This window comes from Leptodactylus fuscus, chromosome 4 (genome assembly GCF_031893055.1).
Source record: "Leptodactylus fuscus isolate aLepFus1 chromosome 4, aLepFus1.hap2, whole genome shotgun sequence".
Taxonomy (NCBI): Eukaryota; Metazoa; Chordata; class Amphibia; order Anura; family Leptodactylidae; genus Leptodactylus; species Leptodactylus fuscus.
In genome coordinates, this window is record NC_134268.1 from 61631356 (window position 1) to 61647127 (window position 15772).

At 42.9% G+C, this 15772-nt stretch overlaps 1 protein-coding gene across 1 annotated transcript in view; it reads right to left on the reverse strand.

The window, feature by feature from the left end:
• The window catches only part of LOC142201083 (chloride channel protein D-like), a 96975-nt gene that overhangs the window by 64047 nt on the left and 17156 nt on the right, over positions 1-15772 (reverse strand). Inside the window, exons 8-13 of the mRNA XM_075271915.1 lie at positions 12687-12930; positions 11985-12179; positions 8946-9037; positions 6391-6491; positions 4521-4692; positions 2718-2889 (exon numbers count right to left, since the gene is read on the reverse strand). Of these exons, the coding sequence (XP_075128016.1) occupies positions 2718-2889; positions 4521-4692; positions 6391-6491; positions 8946-9037; positions 11985-12179; positions 12687-12930 (976 nt within the window). The remainder of the gene's footprint in view (positions 1-2717; positions 2890-4520; positions 4693-6390; positions 6492-8945; positions 9038-11984; positions 12180-12686; positions 12931-15772) is intronic.

Here is a 15772-nt window from a genome sequence, read left to right on the forward strand (position 1 = left end):
AACGCCTTAGCAAGTATGGGCTTGTGAGTTTCAAATCCTTTGCAGATTTCAGGCTATCATGATTATCATTCCGCCTTCTGCATAGGGTATTTTAGGCAAAAAGAAAATGCGTAGGGCAGATATAAACTCCTAGTTTGTTTGTTTTTTTCTTACGAAACTGAACAAATGGAAATATGTCTCAGATGAGCTAAAATGGCTGCTGCTTATACTCTGGGGTCTCTTCAAATCCCAAAGTATAATGGAGGAGGTGGAGGTGGAGGCCAAGGCCCAAGGTGAAAAAAAACAAAAACATTTATACCCACCTTCTGTTCTGTCTGAAGAGTAAATAATGTCCCTTTTCACTTTGACATAACTTCGGCTGTGTTTGCCTTAGAGGTAAATATTGGACACATAGGTTCCTAGAAGCCCTAATGCAGTGACCCAGAGCGGCCACTGATAGTGAGTTAGGGCCCTTGTGCGCCTGTGGCCAGTAGCTTACTCCTGGGCACTGCTCCCCAGCACCTCTGTGGCACCCCTGTCAGTATTTAGGCAGATGTATCTCTTTTATATAGGTTCTGATGTACTTTGCATTATAAATGTATTGTTATGTACTGTCACTTTAAGTTTCCTGTGTCTGCTAAACATGTGAGTTGTGAGCACCAATCCCTATCCAGTCCTCTCCCTGGGAGGAGCTTCCTTCCTCTCAGGCCTGCAGTCTAGACCTAGAGTCTAGGGAAGGCAGACACCTGCCACCAGCTCTTAGCTCCTGTGTAGGCCTCAAGCCTGAGGTCTAGGACTACTTGTTTTCTCTGAAGTTGCAGTGACACTGCAGGTCTCAGCCGAGACCCCTGACAAGCTGAAATCCGGGTCTGGAAGATATAGCCCGCCGGTACAGCTGGGCTGAAGTGCCTGCACCCCTGAAATCAACTCCTGCACCTTCTACCTCTCCGGACAGAGCCCCGCGAGCTGCGGAAACTCTCCAAGGTCTCCTACCTCCCTAAAGTATTGTGCATACTGTTTGCCAGGAGGGGCAACTACTTCAAGGACCCTCCTGCCTTGCTAGTGGCCTTTCATCGGTCCCCGAGCCACTGCACCCCGACATCACCAAACGTGAGTCTTTATCCGTAACGAGCCAAGTTACGAAGCCGCAGTTATCGTTGTCTCCCACAAGGGCTGGCCTGTCCTATCATCTACCTTCCTACTGTCTTGGAACACCTTCACATTGCTAATAGCAACCGTCCTCCCAACTACTGCTAAGGGACATAAGGATTGGTGATTGGTGCCTCACTTAACTCTTCAGTGCCTGTACTGGACTTTGTCACATTGCACTGTGAACCTGCTGCTGCAAAGCACTGTAAGACTGTCGGTTTCTTCAGTAAATTTAACCTGTTCACCCTAACCCTGTGTGGTCGACTGTTATCCTGCACATCGCACCTGGGTGAATGGAAGAGTGGAAAGGGTTGTGGATAATCAGGGATACAACGGGACACCACTCTGCCCAAACGTGACAACACTACATTGCCCGTTGCCCCTGGTTACCACACTAAGAACTATTTTTAAGCCAATTTAAGATATGATTCGTTCCGAAATTGTTTGACCCAAAAGAAATCAGGGACCCGAGCCGCCAAACACAAACGCAAAGCAAATCTTAAGAGGTTTGCCCATCTCCAATTACATGGTTGTAATACATACACACCCCTAGTACACACCACTAGTACACACCCCTAGCACACACCACTAGTACACACCCCTAGTACACACACAAGTGTTTTCATGCAGTTTTTGGCTTTGTATTGTGATCCTTCAATTGTATCAGTTTATTTCAGGTTATTTGTTATGGTGCTAGCATTGGAATAATGCTTAATATTTAGAGTCATGTTGTTAATAAATGGAAGTGTAAAAAATCTCTTGCGAAGCTTACAGGCAGAACACAGGCAGCCATGCTCCTCTACAAAAGACTGACAGACATGCTGGGATGTTATATTGTGTAAATTACTTTATAAGCTCTGTCCTGAATATATTTCTGTTCACTTGTTACTCACCCATATGGCGTCTTGAATAATCTTTTACTTCCCTTTGGGGGAATTTACTGTGTTATCTATGGTAGAAAGCTGATATAGGTGCGGCATATCTTTGGTGCACAGCCCATACGTGTGCCCATGAGGTGCCACTTTGTTCTGTTTGCCCCCTCTCACCACTTTTTAAGACAGTAGGAGGAGTGGAGTGAGGATCAAGGTATATACGCCTCTGACCATCAGATTTACTATAACAGGCGTAAGTTATACCTGAAATGTACGCCGCCACTGACCGGCATAGAATTTGATTCTGGCACAGGAGGCCTCCTGAGATGAGCCAGAATTATTAAGAAGCCATAGGCTTTTAATAATGAGCTGGGAATTGATCAAGACTGGTATACAATAGGTAATGTAATTCCCATCTTACTAAATCCCCCTCTTCCCATTCACTGTGCCTGTAAGAAGTAAATATAATACTGATCCTGCACATTGCTCTGCTGGGAAATATCTAAAACTTTTCAATAATAGAACTGCAATGAATTAATTTCCACCAATGTATTATGAAATTGGTTACAAATCAAGAATTCACTTTATATGCCACATTTTACATGAACATATACCACCGTTATTGGTTCAAATAAAAGACTAGTAGAACAAGTATATAAAGTAGAATAGTTTATATACAGTGTATTTAGTAGAGAGCAAAAGTCTATTTGTACTTACCATGATAACAGTAAGTGATATGGTCAGCCTGGAAACACCGCTGAAATAGGCAGCTGATCCAATTGCTGCAAATAGTCCAGGGTCAATCCATGCTCCATATTCATCAGTCCGGACTCCAAACAAGTACACCATCACTATCCCAACAATCCTGCCGAACAGTGCGCCAGTGTACCTGCAAGAGAGGATTTTTGATGTCAGTAAGGCTTAAGTACACATCCATATATCACATACCTATTCATTTCAATGTGATTATACAGATGTCCACAAAAGGTTCACTAAAAAACAGCATACATCCTTTTTTTTCAATGATGGGGATTTGTCACACCAATGAAAGTCTATAGGGCCATGAAAAACATCTGTGTGTCACCTTTGGCCCAAATGCTGTGGCTGATCAGTATAGATGTTACCAGTCACCCACTGATCTGATATTGATGACACATCCTAATAATAGTGATAGGAACAATATTATATATTAGCATTTAACGGGAGTCTGTCACAAAACACTAAAACTGATTCACTATAATGAGGTTCATTAGGTATCCATCATTTTCACTATCATTTTACTGGCTTAAAAAGTTGTGTTTCCAGGACTTTTTGTCTGCAATTTTAGATGAGCTTTGCACCAGAGGCTCTGAATGGACCCTCTGAATGAAGTCTCTAATGGAGATAACAATATACCCTTAGGCTGAAGCTCCACATTGTAGAAATGCAGATTTTTTTTCTGCAGTGTTTTGAACTAAAGCCAGGAATGGCTACAAAAGGAATGGGAAATATATGTAAAGCTCTTATACTTCTCCTTTCTGCTCAATCCACTCCTGGCTTTGGCTTAAAAAAAAAAAAAAAAAAGCAGCAAAATCTACAACAAACAAAGCTGCGTTTCTGCAACGCGGAGCCTCAGCCTTGCTCTGATTTCTGTATTTGTAACACCTTCCATAGAGCCACAAAAATAAAGACATTTCTGCATACTATGTCTTGTTTTATTGTGAAATGAATGTAACTTGTCACACTTATACAATGTCTATACATACGGTATAGTTTAATTTGAAGCACTACCAATCTGATACTACGTGACATTTTCTCCCACTGCCCCAGTCTTCATTGTTGTTCTCATTACTGTATGTAGCAGTACTGTGTAGATTTTCATACATCTCTGCACAGTACAACATACAAACTCCTTGCAGATGTTGTCCTTGGCAGGATTCTAACCCAGGACTCCACCGCTGCAAGGCTACAGTGCTAACCACTGAGCCACCATGTTGCCCTTATGTGGCCTTTTTCAACCAGGGGATCCACAGGTATTTTCTGATAGGCCACTAGTGCAATCTGCTTGTGTGCTCAGGTCTTACACTAGGTTCACAATAGTGCTGCTGCTTCATTTTTCTTGTCCACCAGAGGACCAGAACAACAGACAGGCAGAGTGCTAAAATAGTGGTTATACACAGGGCCTGGAAGGCTTCATTGACTATAATGGGGTCCATTGGCTGTCTCAAGTTTTTAATCTGTAATCGAGAGAGGAAAAAGTCCTTTGTGCAGGACTTTTTCCTCCGATGACTTTTGGCAGATACTGTGACAGTCTCCATTGTAGACTCTGGTGCAGATGTGTACGTAGCTTTACACAGAAGTTGTCATATCCCAACAGAGTTGATGATGATCACTGTCCAGCTAAGCATACAGACAGACATGCCAGAAAACACCCATGAATCACCTGATCAATGAGGACCACATAGACTGTATGGATGGAATAGAGTATCATTTAAAGGGTTAACAGACTAGATAACATCATGTGAACAATAGTATATTTACAGCATGGGTACAACCAGTCCAGTTGCAGCTGCAGTTCCAGCGGTCCAGCAGGAGATAGTAAAGTAGAATATAAGAGCAATAAACAGTGCCGGAAATCCAAATCTTTCATGAGTTCCTCGCTGGAACAGAATCATGATTCCTTGTTTCCCATTCTTAACTAGAAGAGCAGCGGCTATCATAAAACAGAAAAACAGTAGAAAATGGCAGTGGAAAGTATTCATCTGAAAAATGGTATAGACAGATCTAGAATGACTGACCAGCAAGAAATATCTATGTTGTGAACAGATAAAGGAAATATATTGCTTTATTATATAATATCACTGTAGAACTAGAGAACTAGACATGATCTAATATCGTTGAAAGTAGACCTTAGTATAACTAGATTAGGATGAGGGAAGTTTTCTTACAGAGGTTATATGGGGTATTATATATATCTTTCACAGTGTATGCTTGGTACTGTATAAACATGACTACAGTATACATAATGTTCCCCTAGTTCCCTGATGATTTGCTTTGTAGAGCACAGGAGAGGTGGGAGTCTCTGCTCTCAGCCTCCTCTGCTGTTGTTGGCTGCCTGTTAAGTCACAAGCTCCGCTCTACTCTGGCTGCAGGTCCATTGAGTAGAGAGAAGCTGGTCATGTGACCAAGAGTGGGAGCAACAGCAGGGGAGGCTGAGGAATTTTTAGGAATGAGACTTCTGCCCCCTACCCCATTGTGCTCTGCAAACAGTATCATCAAGGCTCTGGGGCTGACTATCATATATTCAATAAGCAAGTTTATGCAGTGCCCTGAGTACACTATAAACAGGGTCACATCTTCCATGAGGTGACCTGATGCGGTGGTCTCAGGTGGCGTCTCATGAAATAAATTGAGGGTGGCATTTTCTTTAACTGATAGCTAATTATTGTGTTACTGCAATAAGCACCTGCCAAGAATTTTTAGTCACCTGTCAACGCTCCTGTCCTGGCCGCCCTCTGCTGCCTCCTCTTGGCTGCGCTACACTTACATCGAGATGCTGAAAAACTCTGGGACGCTACGTACTGCGTCCCGGCGTTCTTCAGCATCAACTACAGTGAACCCTGGAGGTGGCAGCGGAGGGCAGCCAGGACAGGAGTGTGGACAAGGGACTAAAAATTATTGGCTGCTACTTTGTGTGGGGGAAAAAGAGGTTCATACTGTATATTGTGGGTGAACTTTAAAAAAGGAGTCATATACTGTATGGGGAGTATAAAAAGGGGATCATAAACTATGTGGGGGCCATAAATAGGGGATCATATACCGTGTGATGGGCCAGAAAAAGGGATCATGTATTGTGGGTGAGCTTTAAAAAAGGAGTCATATACTGTATGGGGAGTATAAAAGGGGATCATAAACTATGTCGGAGCCATAAATAGGGGGTCATATACCATGCAGAAGGCCAGAGAGGGGGTCATATACTGTGGAGGGTGCAAAAAAAGAAGTCATATACCGTGTGATGGGCCAGAAAAGAGGATCATGAATTGTTGGGGTGCGCCAGAAAAAGAGGGTCATATACCGTGTGGGAGGCCTGAAAAAGGGGGTTGTATATTGTGTGGGGGCCAAAAAAGGGGGTGTTATACTGTGTGGAAGCCAAATAAGGGGATTTCTTGATATGCCGATGAGGGATGTCCTAATTAGGGGGGCGCCATCACAAAGCCAAAGATAGCTGGGTGGGTATCTTTTTAATGGGGGAACGGGGCACCTTTCTATAGTTTGCCTCAGGCAGTAGAGATACTAAATTCACCCCTGACTATAAATCTAACCCTAATAAACACATCTAACCCTTCAACCCTTCAAACTGTCAGCTAAAGAACCATTTCTTCCCATACCATCTGCGGTACAATTGCATTACCTTGATTTATAGTATGAGTTGAGTTTAGAAATTCATCGGATCCAGTAACCAAAGACCCGGCCTCACAGTTGTATTCAGAGGCATCCCACGGTTCATGTGCACTGTATTAATATAAGAGACAGGTCATTGAACTCCTATTTGCAGTTACTGAACCTGTTCATTCTTAATACATACAGTATATTATATTATAAAATGGGGTTTTAGCTGCAGGGGGGTAATCTGAAGCTGCGTGACAGGTCCCCTACAGCAACCATATCCCATGTATAAATCTGAGGTGGCAGAGATAACAGGATATAGGTGTGGTTACCTTCATTGTGGTCTTATACATACACTATTAGGACACTCCTCTTAATCATTGAATTGAGGTGGTTTAGTCATTGCTACAGGTGTATACAATCCAGAGCGTAGTCATGCAGTCACCTTTACAAACAGTTCTGAAAGAAAGGGTCGTTGTAAAGAGCCAGCGCACCTCACATAACCGCTGAAGCACAAGCCCACAGTGACCCTCAAGGACATATGATGTGAGCTCCAGGCTGGAAACGTCCATAAGATGACGACAGCGACCACCTGATGCCCAGGAGAGGTGAGTATAAATGTTTGTTATTTATACTCACCTCCCCTGGGCAGGCTCTTATTGGAATGGGGCCTGATGACACATGACGCCAGGCGCCTTTCTGATAGCAATGTGGTCTGGGCCCACCGGAGGATCCTCTGTTTTAGCTGCTCAAGGGAGCATTGGCTCCATATTAATGCCTACGCTTTTTCGATGGGATGTCATAAAGGCTTCTGTAAGTGTACTGTGGATGTATCCTAATACTTTTTTGTAAGGCTAAAGCCCTGTGTTGCAGAAACATAGATTTTGCTGCGTTTGTCTGTTGTTGTTTTTTTTTTTTTTTTTTTTTTTTTTTTTGGGGGGGAGGGTTAAAAGCTAAAGTCAGGAGTGACTTTAAATTGAACAGACAATATAAAGCTTTCAGATGTTTCCTTTCTGTTGAATCCACTCCTGTTTTTGTCTAAGAAAAAAAAAAAAGCAGCAAAATCTGCAACAAAAAATACAATGTTTCCGCAACGTGGGGCCTTAACCTAAATGATAACCAGGATGCCGTGCCAGTTCTGACACACTGCAGACAACAAAGATGCCTGGCAGACCTCATCAGCTATAATGGGGTGCATAAGGTTTCTACTGAGGTGTCTGCTGTTTTGGCAGTAATAACAGAACTGCATGGATCTGAGCACAGGGAGCACCAGCAACCACCAGAACAGAGATCCCATAACCCAGCACCAAAACCACAGTCAGGAAGAGGTGAATGGACCTGAATATCATTGTCTAAGGCCCGGTTCACATCTGCGTTCGGGCCATTCCGTTTTCCTATCCGCATGAAATATGCAGAAACCCCAAAGACTACATTAAAGTCTATGGGGTCCATGGGGTTTCCTTAGGTAACCGTTTTTTATGCGAATAGGTTTACATTTGGGTAGGGGGTCCCCAAGTGAACTCCCTGAACGGAATCCGAACACAGATGTGAATAGGGCCTAAGGTCTGATTAATTACAGTATTAAACAGCCCTAGCAGGCAGGGCCCTCTACCCCACTGTGCAAGTCGCTCATTGTTAGTATTCTATCTGTTTGTATACATTATGTACTGTATGTAATCCCCCAAATGTAAAGCACCATGGAATTAATGGTGCTATATAAATAAACAATAAAAATAATAATATTTAATCACAAATCTTATACTAAAAAATATTATTTAACTAAGAGTAATTTTATTTAAAACCCTGGAAGTCTGATAAGTTTATATGATTATTGCTTTATTTATAAGCCTGAATCAATTTATGTTCAGCACAGAGCAAATACTAGACACTAACATTATATTATTACATGTATACCACTGCCAAAAGCTGTCCTATAATGCCCACTAGTGGCTCGTTTTGGTATTGCACACTTGTTAATCGGAGCTGCAGGAAATTAACAGGATAAAATGACAGAAACAGTCAAGAATGTTAAGCCTATTGCGAATGTTAGTGTTATAGGGTTTCCTCTAGGTACTCCGGTTTCCTCCCAAAGACATACTGATAGGGAATGTAGATTGTCCTATATGGGACAGTGGCTGACGATGTCTGTAATGTGCTGCAGAATATGATGGCGCTATACAAGTATCTAAAATAATTAATAATAAATAAATATATTCATATTTTGGTCATGAGAGGATAAAGGTTGGTTATATTATATAGCCATATCTCTCACTGTTAGGTGTAGAAAACCTGGGATTAAGAGCCACCAACAGCGTACCCAAACCAAGCTCCAATGGGCTGGTGTCATGGCTCCTCCCGGGTGACAAGTTAGAGCCGAACTAGTGTTCTATTTCTACCAAGTTCTGAGGATCAGCTGTGTTGATACCCATGTAGCTGTAGGGCTATCCCCCAAAATTACATTGACGCAAACTTTAACGGACAAAAAGCAGAACTGTCCTTTGGGGATGTAGTGGCTTTCATTTAGACCACATCAATGTCTTGTAACAGAACACCTATAGACATATAAAGGGATATACTTACCCATGAGTTGTGTTTGTAATATGGGGCATGGAGGGGTCAGAAGTACACGAGAAGAAATATGGCACGTAGACGGTTACAGTCATTGTTACTACCTGGATGAAAAGATAGAGGCATTATAAATGATATAGCATTACGGTATGTATATTACAGTGATATGGCACCATCAAGTGGCTATTAATATAGATAGCAGATACTAAGCAACGATCAGCAACATTGTGTGGTTGCTATAAATATAAATATCCCCCATCCCCATTTAAACTTTACTTCTTGTATTTTTTGTCTACTTTGACTACGTTATTACATTACAGAGCTTTCTCCTGATGTAGCAATAGTGACATTCATTACGTGTGACGTTTCCATACATTGACTTAGGGGGCGTTCACACTACTGTCTGTGTGACATGTCGGGTTTTTCTGTCCGCTTGAAAAGTCAGACATCTTTACATGCGGGCAGTGAAGGAAGGGCACGGAGTGCAAAAGAACGCACCCGATCGCCATTTAAATGAATGACAGGTGTCACGGACACAGCTAGTGTCCGCTCCTAATGTCCGTGAGAGATTTTGAACGGACACTAGGAGCGGACACTACCTGTCGGACACAGACGGTAGTGTGAACGCTCCCTTACAGGGCAGTCTTATTGCCTGTACACTACACAGGCTATGTGTGCACAAGTAGAACCAGTATGTCCCATTGCCTCCAGAGCCGAGTCTAACTTTAGTGGCCTTATATCAGAAGATATAGATCACATCCAACCAAAATGGTAAATGTAGGAAGGCACAATCCTGAGCATTCAATAATAAATACTGTATTCAATACTGACATATTAGGATATGAACAAATATATTAAAGAGGATGTCAGCTTTTTACAGTTTTATTGTTAAATAGGTCCCTTGAAACCTGGGGATCACTGGGTGCTCAGTCTTGGCATTCTCAACAATCTGCTGGGTAATCCTGGGGCAGTGGAATATTTATTATGTGGTGCCCATAAAATCATTAAGCTATTTGGGTAACGTCTCCAAAAAGAGAGACACAATGTTCTTAACTGGCACATTTTGACTAATACATGAGGTTCCTTAATAGGGGCACCCATCAGTTAATTCAATATTCACTAATAGGATAGTTGAGAACTCTAAATAAGGCAACCCCTTTACAGTTTCCTTTAATTTTGATCCATTGGATAGGGGTTGGGTGTCCAATCACTTAGACTCCCATTGATCAGAAGAACAGCACTGAGCTATCTCTGGCGCTCCCATTAAATTTAATGGAGCGGTGCATCTGCTGCCTGACCATCGCTCCATTCAGAACAAGGAACTTTCATCACCTGTTCTGATCAGTGGGAGACTGAGCGGTCAGTCCCCACGGATCTGCAAGTTATACCTTGCTTTGATGGCAAACCCCTTTAATAGAGACATTTTATTATAAACTGTATAGTGCAACAGAAGCATAGTTATAGGGGGTGCTGAGGTAGCAATCACTACTAGGCCCTGTAACTTCAGGGGGCCCAAAGGACTCACCACCACATAGGAAGACACCTGTTCCATATTTCATAGTGGGGCCCAGGAGCTTGAAGTTACACCTCTGTTCTGTAACAATAACTGTTGCAGCATGACTGACCACCACTTCATTCATAATGGAAGACAAAAGACCCTTGTTCTCTTGAATAGTGGGTGTCTGAGAGGCCGGACCCCCACTGTTGTACAAGTTATTCCCTATTCTATGGATAAGGGATAATTTGTTTTGGCAGTGATAACCCCTTTAAAGCAGGGCCGGACTGGCCCACTGGGGAACCGGTGAATCCCGGCGGTGGGCCCCGAGCCCAGCGAGACTCAACTAAAAACCCTGTGGAAAAAAAATAGCAGTGAATCACAATGTATTTTTTCCACAGTGTTTTTCATTGCGCTTTTGATGCATTTTCCCTGTACTTTCTCCCGATTGCATAGATGAAAGTAACCAGCCATGTTTTTTTGAAGCACACACATTTTAGAGTTTGCGGCTGTTCCACATCTTATTTTTTCCTGCAACGTGTGGATGAGGTAAATTTCATTCACTTTGTTGATTCTGTAAAACACATTTATTTATTTTTTTTCTGTAGTAGCCAAAGACGTTGCTTTTCTGCAATATGAGGTTTCAGGTATATATGACCTATACTGAGCATAGGCCATAAAAAATTTAACCCTGGACAACCCCTTTAATATGTCCCACACAGTTTAATATCCCCCTTCCGCACAGAATGTTACCCCATCACTGCTCCCATACAATACAATGGCCCCATCACTGTTCCCCATACATTATGGGGGACCAGTGAAGAGGCCACTGTATGATGGGGAGCAGTGAAGAGGCTATACAAGATTTGGCACAGACAACCCCTTAAAAGAGCTTGTCTATAAACAGGAGTTATCACTGTAGTGGCCACCAGAGAGGTGTAGAAAAAAAAAAAAGTATACTGACCTGTCCCCAGCACCCCGTTGTCCCCTGCCTGTATCTGTTCAGTCTCATGGTGGCAACTCATTTCTGGAAATCCTGTACCTAATTGGTCTCAGCGATCACATGAGGTGCAGGACTCCCAGCAAGGAGGCGCCAGCACGAGACTGAACGGACACTGGCGGCGGACAACGGAGACAGGTAAGTATGCTTTTTTATTTGTTTTTTATTTTACACCTCCCCCCGGCACATGAGTAGCTCCAATTCCTGGATAACCACTTTACAGGATTTATCCATGTTTATAATATTGATAGCCTGTCCTTAGGATAGACCATCAATATTACATCTGTGGTGATATAACAGCCAGGACCTCTGCAGATCAGTTTCCAGGACAGAGCAGCTACAGGTAATGGTAACATTTCTAGGAGCGGCACTGTTCACTTGCCATACAAGGTGTAGCAGTAGGTTTAGGTAGTGCAGAGGTGCCCATGGTATAGTGCGTGAGCAGCATGGCTCTGGATCTGCAGGGTCCTGGTGGTGGGCCCCCTAGAAACAATTCCACTGGTGGGCCCTAGACACCCCAGTCCGACCCTGCTTTAAAGTATCTTATTGTACTCACCAACAGGATCATGGTCTCCAGAAGCTTGGTCAGCTGTCTTGCAAGTTTGTGAGAAACTGAATTAAACACCCTCATACGTAACTTATTGATCCTCACATTTAGAAACACAAATAGGGCACCCAATAAACCACCAATAATGCCAATGATTATTGTGGGGATAAAGGCCAAAACACTCATATTCAATAGGTCCTTCACCTGCGGAGAAACAAAGACAAAGGCTGTAACTCTAATATCAGTACGCCTGTGTAATGTCACATCGCAGCCTCCCAAATATAGATATGCTTTGTAGACAATTATATTACAGTAGTATGATGTAACCAAAGTCTGCTGCCTGCATATATAAGTATTAATATTTTGTGATAGCAATATTTAGCCTTCTTCAGCTTTATTATATTAATAAACCATTACATTAATCGATGGTCAGTATACAGTTCCATCTATTGATCTTTTCCTATCTAGGTCTATAACTACAATGAGACACAATCAGAAAGAAGACTACAGAAAAGTAATATCATTTTTTTCTTTCTTTTTTTAGACTGTACGAGCAGTTACTATATTGTATAAGAGAGCTACAGGATATTGTCATGCTGACTGATCTGCTGAATAAGTTTCCAACACAGAACTCAATAACCGTAAACACCAGTGGTGTAACTAAAGTCTTGTGGACCCCAATACAATCTTAATTGTCCAGTCAGTACATACCCAGAATAAAATTCTCTGCTCAGCTTTGAAAAATCCAAAATAGCCGGTGTATACGAATCCGTTGAATGAAGAAGAAAAAACCTCAGTTGTGAAGGTCGCGATTAAACAGCAGAAGAATGTCTGCCAGGCCAGCTTAATGTCCCAGAACGATGCCACCTCCTCTAGAGCAAAAAGAAGTCCGCCAACTGGAGCCCGAAACACTGAAGCAATACCGGCTGCTGCACCAGCGGTAATAAACTGGCGCCTAAAGTCACAGAGAGTTCTTTAGTATGTATTTTAAAAAAAAAGACTCAAAGAATAAAGCCTAATATAACATATAGGTACGGTATATCCAGATATGATCTAGTCAAGTACATTACAGGTAAGACTGGAATCACATCTGTAGTATCCATTCTATATTTCTAGTCTGTCAAAGGAACAGAAAAACTAAATGAATGCTAAAAATCAAATCCATTAAATGGTGGATGCCAACTATGTATGTCAAATCTTGTTGACTATAATCAGGTCCATCGAGTATCCCTGTACAGTGTCCATATTAGGACATCCTCAGATATCAGAGTCAAACATCAGATTAATGCTAGTTTACAGCTCTGATACCTGACTTCTGATTTGTCTGACACCTGACTCTGACACCTGACTCTGACTAGTGACATCTAATACCTGACTCTGATACCTGACTCTGACACCTGACCCTGATACCTGACTCTGACACCTGACCCTGATACCTGACTCTGACACCTGACCCTGATACCTGACCCTGATACCTGACCCTGACACCTGACCCTGATACCTGACCCTGATACCTGACTCTGACAACTGACACCTGACTCTGACACCTGACTCTGACTAGTGACATCTAATACCTGACTCTGATACCTGACTCTGACACCTGACCCTGATACCTGACTCTGACACCTGACCCTGATACCTGACTCTGACACCTGACCCTGATACCTGACCCTGATACCTGACCCTGACACCTGACCCTGATACCTGACTCTGACAACTGACACCTGACTCTGACACCTGACTCTGACAACTGACACCTGACTCTGACAACTGACACCTGACTCTGATACCTGACTGTGACACCTGACTCTGACACCTGACTTTGATACCTGACTCTGACACCTGACTCTGACACCTGACAACTGACTCTGATACCTGACTCTGATACCTGACTCTGATACCTGACTCTGACACCTGACTTCTGACTCCGTCAAAGATCAGACTCAGGCATCACATACAAGCCAGCACATATACTATGCCTCCCAATGATTGGTCAGGATTACAGAGCCCCCTGCTGACACTCAGAATTAGAAGATACAGTGTATATAGCAGCTGCAGGCTGAGAATCTCAGATGAGACCTGATACCTGACTTGTGACTCCTTCACAGATCAGACTCAGACATCACATACAAGCCAGCACATACACTATACCTGCTAATGATTGGCCAGGATTACAGAGCCCCCTGCAGGAGTAGAGGATACAGTGTATATAGCAGCTGCAGGCTGAGAAACTCAGATGAGACCTGATACCTGACTTGTGACTCTTTCAGAGGTCAGACTCAGACATCACATACAAGCCAGCACATACAATGGTGGAAACTTATCAAGTGAAATGCTCCAGAATTCTAGTATCATTTTCACCAAATACACCCTGTAACATGTTGGGCACCACATTTATCAAGTGTTTTAAATACTTTTAAAACTTGTGAAAAAAGGGGCGTAGACTCACAGTAAAGGGGCGGGACCAACAACATTGTGCTACAAAAATTCACCAATAAGCTCCAAAGAACCTCAACTAATATTCCATAGGAGACGCTGCTGCAGATTTTACCAAAAAATCATCAGAGAGAAAAGTCCTGCACAAAGTAGAGGAGTAGAGCCGATTGGATGAGACTCTTGCAGTAATTGTCATTGACAGCATCTCCACCAATCAGAGCTTCTGAGGGAGGAACGTTCCAGACTTCAGCAGCTTTATGAAGTTCCCTCCCTCAGAAGCTCTGATTGGTGGAGATGCTGTCAATGACAATTACTGCAAGAGTCTCATCCAATCAGCTCTACTGTGATGTGATGTCTGAGTCTGACCTCTGAAAGAGTCACAAGTCAGGTATCAGGTCTCATCTGAGTTTCTCAGCCTGCAGCTGCTATATACACTGTATCCTCTACTCCTGCAGGGGACTCTGTAATCCTGGCCAATCATTAGCAGGTATAGTGTATGTGCTGGCTTGTATGTGATGTCTGAGTCTGATCTATGAAGGAGTCACAAGTCAGGTATCAGGTCTCATCTGAGATTCTCAGCCTGCAGCTGCTATATACACTGTATCTTCTACTCCTGAGTGTCAGCAGGGGGCTCTGTAATCCTGGCCAATCATTGGGAGGCATAGTGTATGTGCTGGCTTGTATGTGATGCCTGAGTCTGATCTCTGACGGAGTCAGAAGTCAGGTGTCAGAGTCAGGTATCAGAGTCAGTTGTCAGGTGTCAGTTGTCAGAGTCAGGTGTCAAAGTCAGGTATCAGAGTCAGGTGTCAAAGTCAGGTATCAGAGTCAGGTGTCAGGGTCAGGTATCAGGGTCAGGTATCAGGGTCAGGTGTCAGAGTCAGGTGTCAAAGTCAGGTATCAGGGTCAGGTGTCAGGGTCAGGTGTCAGAGTCAGGTGTCAGTTGTCAGAGTCAGGTGTCAAAGTCAGGTATCAGAGTCAGGTGTCAAAGTCAGGTATCAGAGTCAGGTATCAGGGTCAGGTGTCAGAGTCAGGTGTCAGACAAATCAGATGTCAGAAGTCAGGTATCAGAGCTGTAAACTAGCATTAATCTGATGTTTGACTCTGATATCTGAGGATGTCCTAATATGGACACTGTATCCCTGAGGTAACATTCACATGACCGAATTTCGGTTGTGAAACTTGGTCCGTGTGTTTCATGGTTGGAATTCAGTCATGTGAATGTGACCTTATTTTGTTCATTATTTTGACTAATAAAAAGGTCCTCCATGTATGATTTTTTTCATATGGGATTTTTCATGGAATGACTTACACAGATATGAGTCTTGGCATTTTACATGGCATTTGTATGTACCCATTTATAA